General features: G+C 36.3%; 1 protein-coding gene across 1 annotated transcript; it reads left to right on the top strand.

Annotated features, from left to right (window-relative positions):
• Window positions 1–7,596: 7,596 nt before the first annotated feature.
• Window positions 7,597–8,629, top strand: LOC145094909 (ethylene-responsive transcription factor 13-like). The gene has a single exon (XM_079032893.1). It carries the CDS (start codon window positions 7,752–7,754, stop codon window positions 8,259–8,261), a length of 510 nt encoding a protein of 169 aa, XP_078889019.1. The 5' UTR covers window positions 7,597–7,751; the 3' UTR covers window positions 8,262–8,629.
• The last annotated feature ends 10,546 nt before the right edge of the window (window positions 8,630–19,175 follow it).

Genomic DNA, 19,175 nt, shown 5'->3' with positions numbered 1-19,175 from the left:
AATTCGATCTTATACATGTGTGCACTCCACACAACCTCGTGCATATATTAGAGTACAATTTATGAAGCCCCTTAGCTCACATGTTAGTTCCAGTTACTTAAAATGACGTGACACTAAAATCACCAACAGATGCATGGTATATGAATTAGGTTATGCACCGGTAAGTTTGAATGATATACTACTACTTTATCATACCTAATATCCAGATAGATTATCTTACTCCCACTAGGTAATCATTAGTATGCCATTGTGTTGCCAAAGTTATGTTGTTTATAACAAGGAAATATGTGTATACTTCAACATGGAAGCACCACTTTGCAAGTATATTTTATGTCTCCAAGTAAAGTCATTCTGTATGAAATACAAGTTCAAGATAACTACATATTGAGCAAATGGTAACCCCACAATGGTCTAGATCGCTAAAGAAACATTAGAAACCGAAATAAAACAATTTGATTAAAAAAAAGATTTAGCTCCATGAACAAAATCCTAGATCGAAAATTAAATGGCAATGGAAGTGGTTATGCCTTCTAAGATCCATGTTGAAATCATAGCTCCATCTTCACCAATTTAACCTTAGATCTTCATTTAGTCCACTAAATTTGTCAATTCTCTCAATCTACACAATTAGGGCGTGTTTGGCACGTAGCATTTGAAAGCTTCTAGCTTCTAACGTTTGAAAAAACGTTTCATTTTGAACAGAAAGTCTTGTTTGGTACTACAAGCTTCTAGCGTTTAGTTTAAACAAACATTTCAAATCTAAATGCTACGTCATGTAGCGTTTAATAAATTGCTACAAACTACAAGCTACCCGCTACCAGCTAATTTTGCCGAACACGCCCATTATATTCGATTTGGAGAAAATGAGGGGAGAGAAAAAAGGGGTCAAGCTTCTTATCATTCATCATTTGTCACAAATAACCCCCAAGTTTCCTCCATTATACTTAGATCACCATAATATATTAGGACTTTTAGTGAAAGTATTGAGATTCACAATTAAGCACAAACTCATACCCTTGAATTAAACGGTGATGGTGATTCATCAGGTCAAAACTACCCTTATAAGTTTTACAATATGACAACTTTATTCCCCTGCTCTATAATTTCTTCAAAAATCCAACTGTTTATTCTAATCTTATTATGTCATCATAAAATCTTCATATAACTATTATTTATTTTATATTTATCATTTTTATTATAAATGTATATTTATTTTGTTTTTTTTTCTAATTTAAATTTTTCTTAAAATGGCTAAAATTTAATTTTTTCTTAAAATGGCTAAAAGTTGTAGGCCCAATTTGAAGATGCTACACTGAGGTGGCCGCAGCCAAAGATAACTTGTCTAGTATGCATTTACAAGTGCTTACTTTTTTACAAATGTGTTAAACAATTTTTGAGAATTTAAATTATTTTTCTTGAGAATTTACAAAAATTAAAGAGAAAAATAGGCTTTTTTTTTTTTTTTTTTTTTTTTTTTTTTTTTTTTTTTCTAAATTAACCATATACTTCCTAGGGCACCCTACAAAAATGGGAATTAATGTGCAGATGTGTTTCGCCATATTTAAGCCAAAAAAAAAATTAGGTTGAGTTTATTTTTCCTTTTTTAATTTCATAATAGTGAAAAATGTCCTCAACTCGTGATATCTGAATATTACAAAAGGCAGGATAAACATATTCGAGTAAGTTTTTGTTATGTAAATAATTTAAATTTGCATTGATTGTTTGTGTTTTTAAGGGTTATAAACATTTGTGGAGTTAAGGATCTTAAGCTCGAAACAATACATTAATAAGTTGTTGAATTAAAAGTAGGGCCAGTCCGTTGATTTTTGATACCCAGAGCGAAATAAAAATTTTATGCCCTTATACATGTACTGTATAATGGACAAAATGTATACATAAAAAATGTATATAAGCAAAAAGCAATAACTTTAAAATCAAACAAAACTTAGTGTCTTGTCTTATCAATATCAAACTTGATAATTAGCAAATGGGGTTTCTAAAAAATTCAAATGAGTTAGTGTTCTAAAGAACAATATGTTGCTATTTTATGATCTCAATCGAAGAATAAGAGACTAACAACAAACTTCTGCTTTGCAATTTTTTTAGGATTATAATATAACAACTTATGTCTTGTTTTATATATAACTAATCAATCCACCAAAATCAAACAAATGTTTTTTTTCAAATAAAACAATCCTGCATAGAATTCAGATTACACCAAAGCAAACATTGACAACAAATACAAGCAACTAGGATCCCAAGCACTGCCCCTATAATCACATGTGATGGGGTGTGCCAAACAGCTACTTTAACTTTCTTTTATTAATGGGATACCCGTGAAAAAGTCCTCTACAATTAGACACGCTGAACGTTCTGAGAGTGAGCTAGATAGACTAAAGGTCTGGTGAGGGCGGTCCAGTCATACTGAAGAGTCTATATGTAGGGCCGGTCCAATATTTTTTCATGCCCCGGGCGAAACAACATAATAATGCCCCATTATTATGACTTCGATCCACTTCAAACCATTACAATATATATATATATATATATATATATATATATATATATATATATATATATATATATATATAGAAATAATGTAACAAAACCTTTTAATGGACCCGGTACAAACTTCTTTTAAAGGTATAACATTTCTTAAACAAAAGTGACAACCATTCTGTAATATTTGACACAAACTAAAACTATTTTACAACAGTAAAAGTTGCCAAACTTGAAACATCTTTTGTGGTCATTATACATAAACTCACATCTTCCCAAGGATGCTTGCATAACAAGTAGCAGTAAACCAAATTTAATATGAAAGCAAACATTTGATAACACCTACATCTTTGTGAATGGATGTCCCAGAATAAAATCCCTCCTTACAAAGAAACCATAAACTACAAATCATAATTTATCTTATAGCACCAAATAACAAATAATGAATCCCAATACTTATGTTACAAAATATTAAACAATGAACACTACTTCTACCAATGGATTCAACAAAAAGATGGTATGATTGAAATACTCAATTGTCAATTGACTTTGAAACTAAAATATGCTAAAAAACAAAGATAAAAACACTAAAAATCAGACCTGGATATTCAAACTTCAGAACGAATTTTTGATATTTCGAACTCCTAATCCTAGAGCAAAGTTGTAAACATAAAAATCAGGCCTACAAGCAAACTCTTGAATCAAAAGACATAAATATGATAACAAAGATACAAATTTCGATAAGAAAAATACTTTCTCAAACACAAAATCGAATGTCGAACTCTAACTCACACAAACAAATCGCTTATTAACAGTCAACAAGATAAGTACGACAACATCCGTAACCTGTTGGAGATGTGATACCAATTTCAAGAGAAGAATATGATTGCAAGGAGAGAGGTGATGGTAGTCGATTTAGAAAGGAAGAGTCGACTTCTACATCAACTTTTTCTAGCTTGGATTGTAAAAGAGAAATCATAAACTTATTATAATAACTAGGGATTACTGATTTGGATTAAAGATACAATCGACTCCTCGATTCTATATTATTTGTTTTCTAGGCGTCGATTGGGATTGAGCCAATCACAAATTGCGATTATAGCCGCTTCAAGTAATTTGATTTTGTGCATCATGTGTGTCTAGATTTCTCCAGTCGACATAATACAGGAGGCATACAGAAAGAAAATTATGGGCCAAAAATTATATATAGAATTAATTAATGGGTTAAATTTATGCCCCCATATAGTTGCTGCCTCGGGCCTTAGCACATCCCGCCCAGGTATAAGGTCGGGCCTGTCTATATGCATGTTGTTTGTTTGATATGATATGGTTATGGTTTGTATGTCATTGGTATTATAGGGGAATTCACTAAGCTTCGGGCTTACAATTTTGGATTTTGTTTCAGGTACTTCAGATGATCGCGGGAAGGCGAAAGCTTGATCGTGTACCTCCTACCATTTTATGATTTTGATTTATGGGATACTCTGATATGATACTATTTTGAAAACCTTTTGTAATAAATAATGTTTTTGGATGCTTGAAAAAGTTTTAAACTTTCATGAATTTTATGGATGTTACAATTTTGGCGGAGAAGCTAGAAGATATCTACATCCGCGAGGTTGTAGCATGACATGGGGTGCCAGTTTTTGTGGTATCTGCTAGGGATGTTCAATTTACTTCCAGGTTCTGGAAGAGGTTCCGCAAGGAGTTGGGTACTCGTCTACATTTTAGTATGGCCTTCCACTTGCAAACTAATGGTTAGTGTGAGCGGACTATCCATACAGTTGAGCACATGTTGCAGGCATGTTTATTGGAATTTGGTAGTAGTTAGGATACATACCTTCCTTTGGCAAAATTTTTGATAACAACAGTTATCACGCCAACATTGATCGACCTTATTTTGAGATGCTCTACAGGAGGAAGTGCAGGACCCCGATATATTAGAGAGAGGTCGGTCAATGAGTCATGAGGAGTACCGAAGTGGTACTCAATACAATGGAATTAATTTAGCAAATCTACGGCAGACTTCAAATAACACAAAGTCTAAAGAAGAGCTACGCAAATAGATGCCAGTCAGACTTGGTGTTCCAGGTTAGAGATATTGTACTCCTGAAGGTGTTACCTTGGAAAGGTGTCATCCAGTTCAGGAAGCGCGGTAAGATAGGCCCCATGTATATTAGTCCTTTCAGGGTATTAGATTGGGTGGGAAGGGTTACAAATCGTTTGGATCTGTCGGAGGAGCTCAGTTAGATTCATAGCACTTTTCATGTCTCTCAGCAGCGAAAGTACTTGGTTGATGATTCAGGAGTGGCTGCATTGGAGGACATTCAGGTGGATAATCGCCTGAATTATATAGAAAGACCAGTGGCGATCCTTGACATGATGACAAAGACTCTACAAAAGAAGGATGTAGATCTCATGATGGTGTAGTGATAGCACCGAAAGGGTTTAAAATGGACGTTGGAGCCGGAAGTTGAAATGAGAGAGCATTATCCCGAGTTATTTGCGGAAACGGACCTTGAGGATGAAGTCAGATTCTAGTGGGGGAGAATTGTAACATCCGAATCATGGAGGTACTTAATTTCTTGAATTTCTAACCTTTTGGAAGAGGGTCACAACGTAAGATATGGTGGTCACGTCGTGAGTGACCATTGACTTTTTGTTCTGCGTTTTCGAATCTCACGATATGAGGTATGAAGCGGCACAACGTGAGAACGACCTGATAATCCAAAACACTAATTCTTGAGTATTTAATTGAATGAGAGGGCTATGTTGCCCATCCTTAGCCTCCTTTACTCTCTAGCCTCATGAATACCCTAATCATGACCTGCTTGAGGGTCCTTATCCATTTTTAGTGACCTTGAAGAACTTATTTGGTAGTCTCTGACTCACTGAAGTGGAAGAAGACTTTTATGGAGCATTCTCTTAGCAATCCAGCTTCTACATCACCTACTTGTAAAGCTTTTGGACCTTTGTAAGTCATAAAGCTCTGGCGTTTTTACCTCTTGCATGCTAGATCTAGGTTTTTAAGCTCCTTTTTGCATGGTTGAGTTAGATAGCATACATGGGATCCATAAGGTTGGCATTTTTATGGATCATTGAGACAACTTATGTATTATGAGCTTTGGATCTGAGTTTCGGAGTTGGTTTTAGACTCCAATCATGAGTCTTGATCTCATTTTCCCTCTTTTGACCTAGTGGGTGTTTAAGTCATGCATTGGACATTCATGACTAAAAAGCTATGATTTTTGTTATCCTTTAGGTGAGGGAAGTCCCTCTAGAAAGTCCCAAGTATTGGCTTAAAGGAATAAGAGCTTAATGCTTAAAGTTGGCCAAGGCAACGCTCATGATGTGAGGATGAGCCTACCATGTCGTGAGAATGTATGCCATCCGTGATTGTGACTGTTTTGTTCGGTTTAGGTCATGACATGACCTGGGAGTGGCCTTGACGTGACGATGCTTGGAATCGAGACTGGGTGAGTTGATTGGCTGTGTTGACCAGCTGAGTTGGGACCGGGTCGAGTTCATGCTCACAATGTGACTATGATCTGGTCATGACGCGAAGGTCAGCTATTGAAGCTTGGACCATTGATTTTGGGTCATTTTGGAACTTTTGGGCCTATATTAGGCTTTAGGGATCTCTAGTTTCTCTTGGTCCATTAGTGGTCCTAGTTTGGTCTTGGGCCATTATTAGGCCTTATGTTATGGGCTTAACCTTAGATAGTAACTAGGGTTGGTATTGATTGTGTTTAGTGTGAGGAGTCGTTGTGTAGCAGACTCGGGTGTGAGATTTGCTATTTTTTTAACGAGATGAGTCTTCTCATAGTACTTGCGGGTCGAAGGCATCAATGTTGGCCCATTTGATTATGTTATAGTATGCTAGATGTCTTTGTGACTCTTACATGTATTATATGTGTTCATATGTATACCGGGCGGGGCCCGATGGTAGGCATGGCCCATTGTATGTATGGTATGTGGTATTTTGGAGAACTCACTAAGCTTTATGCTTATGGTTTTCAGTTTATGTTTCAGGTACTCTTAGTTTGAAGGGGAAGAGTGCGGGATGATCGCATCGCACATACACCATGATTTTTCTGCTTTGTTGACTTTGATTTATTTTGGATGATTATTGATACACTATGATTTTCTTATTGGTTTGACTAGCATGTTTGGTGGAAGTTTATTTAATATAAAAACAAACTTTTTGGTACTGGGTTTTTAGGATGTTATAGTTAATGTCTTTAAATAGGACACCAAGCCCAAAATCTAGGGTTTTGAACCCAGTCGCCACCACGTCATGGCCAAGACCTTGCCACATCGTGGTGCCTTGTTAATACGTGTTCCTCAACTGAAGATGCCATGTTCTTCTTCCTTCATCACACCGTCGTGGCCAAGCCAAAACCATAAAAATATAGATTTAAAAGATTTTAACTCAAAAGAAGCATAGTTGAAAAGCGGATGTTACAAAATGGGTTTGATGATGATATGAAAATGATGTTTTCAATGGTATGAGTTTTCATTGAAGCAATATCGAGAAGCATATGCAATGTTTCTATTGGTCAAAATTTGAAAAATAAGGCCAAACCAATTTATTGACCATCATTAATATCTCATTTTCGTTTTATCCAAGTTTCAGTTTATTACTTCTTGGTTTTCACATCAATTTCTTAAAGCAAAATTGTGATCAAACGAATTCACCTGGTCAAAAATGGTGTGAGAATTATACATTATTGACTTTTGCAATTAAAAAAATGTTGACATTCATGCGATAACGTGCTCTACTACTTTCGCATTTATTGGGATGTTTTTTTAAAGAAATTTACATTTAAGCCTCTCCAAAGGTGAAAGGAAAAAAATGCCCTCAATGTAGGAGTTTCTAACGGCTAAACAGACTAACAAGTTATGAGAGGGATTGGATGGGTAACAAATTAAAATTTCAAGGATGGTCCGAGTTAAAATGAAATTTCTAGGGACCAGACGTATAAATAACCCATAAACACAGGGACCATTCATGTCATTTTCTTTAAAAAAATACATATGTTATCTAGTTAATCCCCAATCTCATCAAATCAATAAGTTAAAAAAAAACAATATTTTTTGAAGCACACATTTATTAAATAACCTCTCATATTACAATGCAATTTTTTTGAACGGCATGTACATCTCTTTCACATCATATATATTTTCTCATAACCCCATATCTCTTCAGATCGATTTCAAAACCCCACAAAAAGTTGCACCAAGAATTAGTTATGTCGGATACTAATCTTTCTTTTCTTGATTCAAATCAAAGCCACCTTCCCCAATCAAAAATCTCTGAGCTTTTTCCAGCGACTTGTACTTCAGAGAAGATTGGAAAGGAAGAACCTGTGGTGGCAGATGGGACCCACGCGCCGTCGGAGTGGAGGAAGTTTCGCGGCGTCAGGCGGCGGCCATGGGGGAAGTTTGCAGCTGAGATCAGAGATCCGGCAAAGCGGGGTGCTCGGATATGGCTGGGAACGTATGAGTCGCCGGAGGATGCAGCTTTTGCTTATGATCAAGCAGCGTATAAGATACGTGGGTCTCGAGCTTTGCTTAATTTCCCACATCTGATAGGCACTAACATGGCGGAGCCGGTGAGGGTGACTGCAAGGCGGAGGAGTATCATGGAGATTGTGTCTCCGCCGCTGTCGTTGTCAGAAGAAGGTGGTTTAAAGCGATGTAGAACAGGTAGTGGCGGTGATGCTACGACGGTAGATGATTCTGCTAGTAGGCCATGTTAGTTATTTATTTAATTAACTGCTTGAAATTATTTCTTAAACTGTTTTTACATTTTTTTGTGAAGGCGTTTTCTTTAGGGTTCTTTCTTTGAATGTTTGTTTGATTATTTAGAGGTAAGTTATGTATTCATTTCACAACTATAACAAAGCGGGAGAAAGACCAAGAGCTCCATTGGTAACAATCATAATTCATAGTAGGGTTGAAAGTGGTTCCAAACGTGGCCGGACATGAACAGGGAAACATGAAAACTTGTAAAGTGGGTCTAGAATCAAGAAACTCGAGAAAAACACTTTAAATTATGTATTTTTGACCATCAGGATCTAATATATTTCTCAATCTTTGAAAAACCGGTTTGAATTGACCGGTGGAATTGGTTGGACCCGAAATCGGAAAATAGTGTGATTTGCCTATCATTGTTTTTATGCATATCTCTGAACCGGAAAACCCGAACATGTTTTTACAAAAATTTGGTTAAAACAGTTAAATTAAACCGGTTGAATCTGTTAAATAAAATAAAAACACATAAAAAATAACCATTTTGCATAATAAACTTTAGTGGTTTTTTTTTCATGTATTTAAATTTCTTTAAACAAAAAAAAAATGTTATGAAGCTTTTTATACGTTTATATTCATTTAAAGCTATAATTTGTTTTGGTATTATATTTTATTTATCTTTTTTATGTATGCATATTAATATAAAACTTATGGTTATATGTTATGTTAATGTATTTGGATTGACCTACAACTTTTTTATATGTGTTTTTAGTATTTAAACTTTTGAACGTCAAATTTTTTATTTATATATTTATATGAAGGAATAAGGAAAAAAGTTGATGAAAACAATCGCGATCAAATCGATTAAACCAAAAACTAATAACATATTGTTTCAACTAAAAAATCAATTATTAAAACATTGATATTTCTTGATTGATTTTGCAGGAATACGTAATTATTAATCATGTTTCTTTAGTAAGGCTCATTTTGCTTCCCAAACAAACATATCGCCAATACATTTTATCATTATGATTAAACTCTCTTATTACTTTTATGCCATGTTGCCACATGCATATTTAAATATTAGGTTTAGTTTATTAAATTTCTTCTAGCCCACTGTGACTGTGACTAGTCGATATTACAAGGTTTGTAAACGATTTCTTGAATCAATTCGGCTGGATCGAAAAAAAAAAGCATGCAGTTTTTTATATTATTATTATTATTATTATTATTTTTGTGAATCGGTACTGAAATTGACAAAGGATGGAAGGTGGGTTTTTTTTAAGCACACACGCATGGAGGGTTTTTTTTTTGAAGAAATGTTGCTGACTCCCATTTTTATTATCATCTCAAATGAAAGGTTTATGTATTTCTATATCCTTCTTAGTAAATGAAAATATTTTTGTTATTTGTCATTTTCTAGTGTAATATGTAACATGCTTTTTTTTTTTTATTTTTTTTTTATTTATTTTTTATTTTTTCACATGTCATTTTATAATTTTACTACTTTATTAAATTTCATATTATATTTAAATATAATAATAAATGCATATCAATTTTCATTAATAGATTTACCTTCTAATTTTAAAATTACTAAATTAAACTCTCATTAGTTACCTTTATTTATATATCTAAATTATTTGTTTAAATCTAAAAGACAAAAACACTTTAATTTTAATAATTCAATATTTTTCTTATTTTTTTTATTAATTAAGACTTCAAATGTTTAGAATTTCATATTTAATTTTTCTTTTAAATAAACTTATATAATATATAGGTCTCACACCTAATCTGTTATGTGCTAAAATACACCAATATAATTTAGTAAAAATTTAATTATTATTTAATCTTAAATAATATACGTAATTATATGAATATTAAATGATATCAATAATTACGATTCATTTTTTTTATGAAATTAATTAAGTTCGCCATTAATTTTAGCAATAATATTTTTTCAGTATGAATTCATATCTAGGCTTTCAAGTATAAGTTCGTGTTTTGTTTCAGGACCCACACACTCAAAATACAACAAGGTTGCGTAAAACATAGAGAGCGAGAGTGTATTATACCAGAATGAGAGTTTATTCTAGCAGAATAAGGAGGTGTTTCGATTGCTTTTCAAAATAGCTTAGTGGCTTATTTGCTATTTGAAAAACTAATAAGTAAAAAAAGTGTTTAGCAAACTCAAAAGCACTTTTGAGAATAGTTTTTCCATAAGTTTCAAAAATCACTTTTTTAATAAATATTTAAAAATTGGTTTTTTGAAACTGCTTATTTTTTTTAACTAAAATAACTTCATAAAACACTTTTTAAACCAAATATTTTTTAACTTATTGGCTTTTTGACTTTTTCAACATAAAAGTTAACCCAAACGCTTCTTAAAAAGCTCCCTTTAACACCAGTATAAGACAATAAACACTATTATCTAAAAACACTTTTAAAATTCAAAAATCACTCTTAAACACTGCCTAAGAGCATGTTCTAGTATAATAAGAGTGTATTCCAGTAGAATACACTCTCATTCACCATATTTCAGATAACTTTTTTATAGTTTAAGTGAGTTGGTTATGAAATAAAACTCAAACTCATACATGAAAACCTAAATGTGAATTTATTCTTAAAGAATATCATTGCTGACACTAATATCAAATTTAATTAGTTTCCATAAAAATAAAATTATAATTATGGATATCATTTAATATATATTTTTATTTGATTAAATAATTTAATTTTTACTAAATTCTTATTCGTTAATTTTAACACATAAAAGATATAAGGAACACATGAACTTCCCTCTCTCTCCTCTCTCTCTCTCTCTCTCTCTCTCTCTATATATATATATATATATATATATATATATATATATATATATATATATATATATATATGCACCAATTTATAAACATGGTTTCAATTTGGTGTAAAATAAATACTTTCTATATCATAACGCCAATTTGAAAAAAAAAGAAATTTAAATTATTTCTAACATTTAGTGATTATTTAAAAGAAATTTTATATAATAGTTTTCTTAGAAATATTGATATATATTTATTTTTTACAATATGTCTGTAAATGAATGGTGGTTATTGTTTCTTATCACATGAATCACCATTAAGACATTCAACCGAACTTCATATCTGATTAATTTAAAGCTTCTTATTTAATAATGTCGTGGGCTTTAAGCCTTTCCATGGCTATGGGAGGCTAAAACATCATTTCATTTATTCCAAACTTTTATACTTATGCATGAGACAAAAGGGAAGATCAAGCAAGAATTTTTATCCATTTAGATGCCTTAAGATGCATGAAAGTACAACCTAAACTCTCTGGAGAGTCCTAAACTCAAAAGCTCCAAACTTGGGGACTTAAGCTCATAAATCTTACACTAAAGAGGTTTAGCAGAATACTAGCCAAGGTATAAGATTTATACATGAAAATAATGCATAAAGGTGGGGAGTTTATGAATCTCTAAGTTGTATGGTACCTTCTTCTTCAACTACATGAGCTAAGAATCACTCAAAACTTGCAAACACACACACACACACTACACACACGAAATTAGGGTCTTAGAGAGGGTTGGAAGCTTATAAGGGTGGCTAGAAATGAAACCATAATGTTCTTTATATAGGGACCAAAGAAATATTAGGGTTTGTGTCTGAGCCTATTACGCCCATCGTACCTTTGGGTACACCCAACGTACTAGGTTCCCTTCGCGATTCTGCATGGTGCATGACTACGTTGTGAGTACTCATGTGTACGCCCCACGTACTTCACAAGCCAATATTTCTCTTTGAAGGACTAATTCTGACAATTTAAGGAAAGATTCAAGAACGATAAATATAGCTCATTTTGGGATGTAAAAATTCTCCCCCACGAGAATCAGAGTTCGCCCTCGAAGTCATCCACTGAAAACAGCTCAAGATATTGCTCACACATCTCGGACTCCGATTCATATGTCCACTCAGACCTTTTATGGTGCTGCCACTGAATTTTGACTAAGTTCACTACCTTGTTCCTTCAGTTTTTCACTTTACTATCGAAGATGGCTACAAACTTCTACATATAATTCGGGTGATCATCGACCTGAATGTCCTCTAAGGGAACCACATCCGCCTCATCGGCTATACACTTCCTCAACTCGGATACATGGAAGGTATCATGGATCTGAGCCAACTCTTTCGGTAGCTCCAACCGGTAAGCCACCTTGCCTGTGACAACCCTATATTTTCCAAAAGCAATGTAACACTCAAAAGTCAAAAACAATGAAAACTATTTGGAATCAACAAACTTAACCTCAAAAATAAAGTGTTCAAATATCTAAATTGGGATACATCAAGTGTTAGATATCGTGCCAAGGTTTCCAAAAACATAAAGAACATTCGAAAACGGGTTATATTGAAGAAACTATAACCACTCAAGTATTTATGACACGCCCGGTAAAACACTATTTAACGTAAAAAGTGAAATTACAATAAAATGCATCTTAGCCTTAAGTATCTAAACAAAAGTTGTAGAGTTCGTTAAACTGTAAACGTACATAAAAAGATCGCCCAAATTGGACCTAGTATGAAGAAGTTACGAATTTTCTAAGTTTCGTAACAGTAGTAGAGGGCTAAAAACTGGAATTGAAGATCGAGTGATAATTAGCTAACGCAACCTAAACGAAAGTTGAAGGTCTCCACAATAGGAGTAAAATGATAAAAGACAAACGAAAACCGACGTCGGATAAAGAAACTATGAATTTTTGACGGACTTTAGCAGTCCCGGCCTATTAAAAACATATCATTAAAAATAAAGTTAAAACTAGCCGACGGAGTCTAAATGAAAGTTGTAGAGCATAATCTCACCTACGCATGGATATAAAGAACGCGAAAAACGGAGCCCGTACGCGAAAGTTACGGAATTTAGAAGACGGAAGCCAGGATTACGCCCAGCGTAATGTAGGAGTATGCCCAGCGTACTCAGGTGCAGGGTCGAGTCCCATCGGCTACAGCTCTACGCGTAGCTAGACTCGAGTCGTAAGCCATGACGCAAAGTTACGCCCAGCGTACTCCGGTGGTACGCCCAGCGTACTCGCCTTTCCAGCACTATAAATAGAAGGCATAAGCTCCGGATTTTTGGCACACATTCTCAAACTTCCACACACTCTCACACACTTGCAAGCACCAGAAGCCATCCCGACACCCTCGATTTCCGCACCCGAGCCCCCGACGAAGGTTCTACGCTACCGAGATCCCCGAGAAGCTCGAAGACGTAGCTTTCCGCGGTTAAAGTTCTGCTCGACTCTAGTCCCACTCTCTTCAAACCAAACAAGTGAGTTCATACCCCTACTTTTCAAGTCTTTTCATGTTTTAGGGGGGAAATACAAGTACATTACAAGTAAACGTATCGTTTTATAAACATAAATGCAACATCTATCTTATTATGTATCGATACCAACATCTTACTTTACGTATAAAAGTTTAGTATATCCTCAAGTTATTTTCACCGAATGGAACATACTTTCCGAAAAACTATAATGGGTATAGTTAGCAAGTTATTCATACATTCTTACGTATACATATTGAAAAACGAAATACTTTCAACAAAAATGAAGTGAAGTCTTTCTTATCGTAAACCTATTTATACTAAGTGATGTGAGATATTCAAACTTCAACGTACTCTTATGTATGCATTTCAAGTCCTGTATTATATACCATAATCTCTTGGAGGGAGAGCGCGATACTTGTGTATAGATCTATACGGGATTAACAACCCCGCACCTAAACTGTTAGCTATAGTTAGACCGGCAGGTCTGGGGTGACAAATGTCATAACATTACAACACCTGAAGAATGTTGTTACAGACAGTCTGTGTCAATAGTATGGTTATAAGACTCACATGAAAGTATAAAAACAAGTTTGATTTACGAGATTCATATATGCATTCAGTATTTACATTATTTTGAGCACAAAATTTATCTTTATCATTCAAGTACGAAAAATACTAACGCACTCCAACTTTGGAAACTTTTCAAACTATATATGGAATATATTGGAATTTCTGAAAACCACGTTCATCGATTTTCTTCCATAAAGACATTCTTTTCAATACAAAACACTTATGAACTCACCAACTTTATTGTTGACACTTTTTCGAAACCACTTGTATTTCTCAGGGAATCAGTAATACAGGTAACTACCAGCTTTTGAAGAAGGAACGCTAAGGGCGGTTATTATTAAACATTTTACATCATCATATTGTAATATTCTTTTGGAATCATGTATAACGCAGCAATGTACGTTTTATTATAAATATGATGGTTGTGTTACTTTCTTTACAATATTCAATTGTTATGGTACTACGTGAAGTCATCCACCCCCGAATGTTTCCGCCATTCTGGTTTGGGGGTGTGACATAGTGGTATCAGAGCATTGTTTATAGTGAACTAAGTATATCAAACCACATAAGATATACAAACTATAAATGAAAAGGGGACCACAAAAAACCCTCTGACAAAACGTTTTCATAAACAATATATTTTCTTTTAAAAATATACATTTTTAATCGCATGTATCAGTCTCGTATCATAACAAAATTTTCTAAAAAGTATTAAGGCAAGTTGCGACACTACGATTGGGCCTTGAGGTATGTAATCAAATCAAGCATAAATATAGCCTCATGAACTATATTTATCCTGGATTTGACCAACGTACGTCGAGGAATGGTCGTAGTGGACAACAAGTCAAAAACTTACCAAATAAAATTTTTAGACTCGCAAATTTGAAATACTATAGGAGTATTGTTATAAAATAGGACAATGAAACCTGCACACCATAAGATATAGTTAAACTTAGGATGCCGTTAAATAGAAATTTCTTTTCTTATAAAATTCTCATACCTCTATCCTAGTACAGACAAATGGCCGGATTCCATTTACCGGGAGATCCCTACTACCCAAACCAAGGCAACGGCGGATGGATAGAAGAAGACCCGGAGGAAATCGAAGAGGAAGTCGAAGAAGAATTCAAAGTTGAAGTCGGAGAGGAATTCGAAGTCGATGAGGAGGTCGAGGAGGAAGAAGAAGCTGCTAGTGGGACAGACTCCGAGCCAGAAGTAATCGACCCTCCTGTCCCTCATCCTCCCGAAGTCAGACCATATCAACCAGGACCCATTCCCATTTGGGGAAGCCACCTCTACTACTGGAGCCGCCAACTAGGTGTACGCCCTCCTTTCGGCATGTGTCGAGATTTTTACAATGTCAGTGGGGGAGGCTCAGCTGATCGAGCGCTTCCCGTTATTGTGGGCACCATAGCTACCCAGAACTACCATGCAGACAAGCAAGCGGTCAGAGTTCGCGAGATCAATGCTGCTACCCAGGGTAACGCCGCAGACATCCGTTGTCTGGAAGGACCACACGAAAATACCCAACTCTACACAGGGACGCTTCAGAATCAAATGGTGACAGCACTAGCAGAAATAAGAGAGATGAAGGAACACCAAGCAGTTCTTGAAAGGCGCCTAATGGGAGTCAAACAGTCGGATGCCGAGTCTAGCTCCAAACGCGCAACACGCCGCAAGTAGAACTTGTTCAATTCCAACAAATTTTGATATAGAATAAGACCTCGGATAAAGTTTTTTTTTCTTATTTCCTTTGAACTTGTAATCGTAGACCTCTGGACAGGTCCAATTTTCCTAAAACGCTAAGCATAATGTAACACACCGTAGGTGTGACATATATATATATATATATATATATATATATATATATATATATATATATATATATTTCTTTGCATATCTCCCAAGACTTATAGAATTATCTAAATTGCTATGTCTACTTCGAAACCATTAACTAAAGTCGAAACAAATTACAAGATATAACTAAACCTCTAGTCAAATCATTAAAAACTTATAGTCTTTGTTATTATTTCTCTACCAGAACATGCCTCCTCGCAGATCATCACGCAGAAACTCAGATCCAACATCACCTCCACCACCTCCTTCAATTATGGATGCAACTATATTCCAAGCTGCTGTAACGGCCGCGGTAACCGCAACGATGGCACAAATGAGTAGCAACGGGTCAGGAGGAGGAACAAACAGCTTTACAAATGGACAAAACCAAGGCCGTTCCGGAGAATGTACTTACAAAGACTTCACCAACGGCAAACCTATTCTCTTTAGTGGGACTGAGGGAGTACTAGCTCTATTCCAATGGATAGAGAAAACGGAAGCTGTGTTCAAAGTATGCACATGCCCTAAAGAAAGCAAGGTAAAATTTGCCGCCTTTACCTTCTCCGAACGAGCCCTAACGTGGTGGAACGGCCACGTAAAGACACTAACCTTGGTAGTGGCAAACTCCATGGGTTGGGAAAACCTGAAACAAATGCATTTACGAGAGTACTGCCCAGGAGGCGAGATTCAGAAGCTCGAACAGGAGCTGTGGGGCCTTACGATGGTAGGCTCGGACATCACAGGCTATACCAACAGATTCAGTGGCTTGATAATACTTTGCCCAGGGATGTTGATCCTGGAAAGCCAAAAGGTGGAGAGGTACATCTGGGGACTATCACCCCAACTTCGAGGGAGTGTGTTAGCCTCCAAACCCACAACGTTCGACAGCGCGAAAGAATTGGCGCAATCTCTCGTTGATCATGGGGTCTGTCAAAGTGTCACAACTGTCGCCACCGAACCAACCAAAGGAAGCAACAATAACGACAACAATGCCAACAACAACAACAAGAAGAAGAAGTTCTGGAACAAGAGAAAAGGTCAAACTTTGCAAGAACCTTCAAAGAAATAGATGGTGGCAGTCCACGCCATTACTACCCCCACTATAACTCCTGCTACCCCAGCACCAACGAAGCAATATGTGGGGAACCTGCCAAAGTGCAAAAAATGCAACTACCATCATCACGGTAACTACCGAGAAATGCACTGTAAAAACTGCGACAGAAAAAGGCACACTACCCGTTTCTGTAAGGCACCGACGCGACCGATCACCCAGGTTCCTGGTGCTGGAGTAAGCCATACATGTTATGGGTGTGGAGAGACGGGAAATTTCAAGAGGGATTGCCCCAAGGCAAGGAATACTGGCGGGGTAGGAAGAGTGCTGGCGATAGGGCAAAACGAAGCAATAGCTGACCCCACGGTGGTTACGGGTACGTTTCTCCTCGACAATATTTATGCATGCATACTCTTTGACTGCGGTGCGGAGAGAAGTTTTGTGAGTCATAAATTCAAACACCTACTTAATCAAAAACCCCAACCACTCAATAAAATATTCACTGTAGAAATGGCAAACGGTAAAACGGAAAGCATAAGTGATATGTACGTAGGGTGCACACTAAATTTAAATGAGCACTTATTTCAAATCGACCTTATGCCCATTTCGATAAGAAGTTTTGATGTCATCATCGGTATGGACTGGTTAAGTCTTCACCATGCCGATATACTTTGTCACGAAAGGGCCGTTCGCCTCAATCTGCCAAACGGCGAAACTCTTATCATATATGGAGACAAGCCTAGTTCAAATTTACAAATCATCCTCTGTGTTAAAGCACAAAAATATCTTCGCAAGGAATATCATGCCTTTCTAGCCCACGTAGTAGACCAGAAACAAGAACCAAAGAACATTATAGACATTACGGAAGTCTGCAACTTCCCAGACATTTTCCCAGAAGATCTTCTAGGAATCCCACCAGAACGCCAAGTCGAGTTCAGAATCGACTTAATCCCCGGAGCTACTCTAGTAGCAAAGTCGCCTTACTGTTTAGCCCCAGCCGAGATGCAGGAACTGTCCAGTCAATTAAACGAGCTGCTGAGCAAAGGCTTCATCAGACCGAGCTTCTCACCATGGGGAGCATCGGTCCTATTCGTGAAGAAGAAGGACAGATCTTTTCGCATGTGCATCGATTACCGGGAGCTGAACAAACTCACGATGAAGAACCGATATCCCCTACCGCGCATAGACGATCTGTTCGACCAGCTACAAGGAGCGAACTACTTCTCAAAGATCGATCTAAGATCTGGTTATCACCAACTGCGAGTACTGGAAGGAGACATCCCCAAAACGGCTTTCCGAACACGTTACGGTCACTACGAGTTTGTAGTAATGCCCTTCGGGTTGACAAATGCACCTGCAGTGTTCATGGACTTGATGAACCGTGTATGTCGTCCCTTCTTGGATAAATACGTGATCGTGTTCATAGATGATATACTCATCTATTCAAGAAGCCAGGAAGAACACAGCCAACACCTCCGCCAAGTTTTGGAAACATTGAGAGGAGAGAAACTATACGCAAAATTTTCAAAGTGTGAATTTTGAATTCGGGAAGTAGATTTCCTAGGTCATGTAGTAAGCAAGGAGGGGATACACGTGGATCCTTCTAAGATCAAGGCAATAGAGAGTTGGACGACTCCAAGAACCCCTACAGAAATCCGACAATTTTTGGGACTCGCCGGGTATTACCGAAGGTTCATACAGAACTTTTCCAAGATTGCCAAGCCACTCACCACCCTAACTCAGAAGAATGTGACCTTCGACTGGGGAGAAAAACAAGACATCGCATTTCAGACACTAAAGCGAGCCTTATGCAGTACGCCCATCCTAACCTTGCCAGAAGGAACAGAGGACTTCATGGTCTATTGCGATGCATCAAACCAAGGACTCGGGTGTTTCCTGATGCAACGAGGGAATGTCATCGCCTATGCCTCAAGGCAACTAAAGACGCATGAAGTAAACTACACAACGCACGATCTCGAGCTAGGTGCAGTCGTCTTCGCTCTAAAGATATGGAGGCACTATCTCTACGACACGAAATGTAAAATCTTCACCGATCATAAAAGCCTCCAGCATATCCTCAACCAGAAAGAACTCAACATGAGACAAAGACGATGGGTAGAACTACTAAATGATTACGAATGCGAAATTCGAT

This window comes from Lactuca serriola, chromosome 3 (genome assembly GCF_051521515.1).
Source record: "Lactuca serriola cultivar US96UC23 chromosome 3, Lser_US96UC23_V15, whole genome shotgun sequence".
Lineage (NCBI taxonomy): Eukaryota > Viridiplantae > Streptophyta > Magnoliopsida > Asterales > Asteraceae > Lactuca > Lactuca serriola.
Note: the sequence above shows the minus strand (reverse complement) of the source record. Positions and strands in the feature narration are given on the sequence as shown.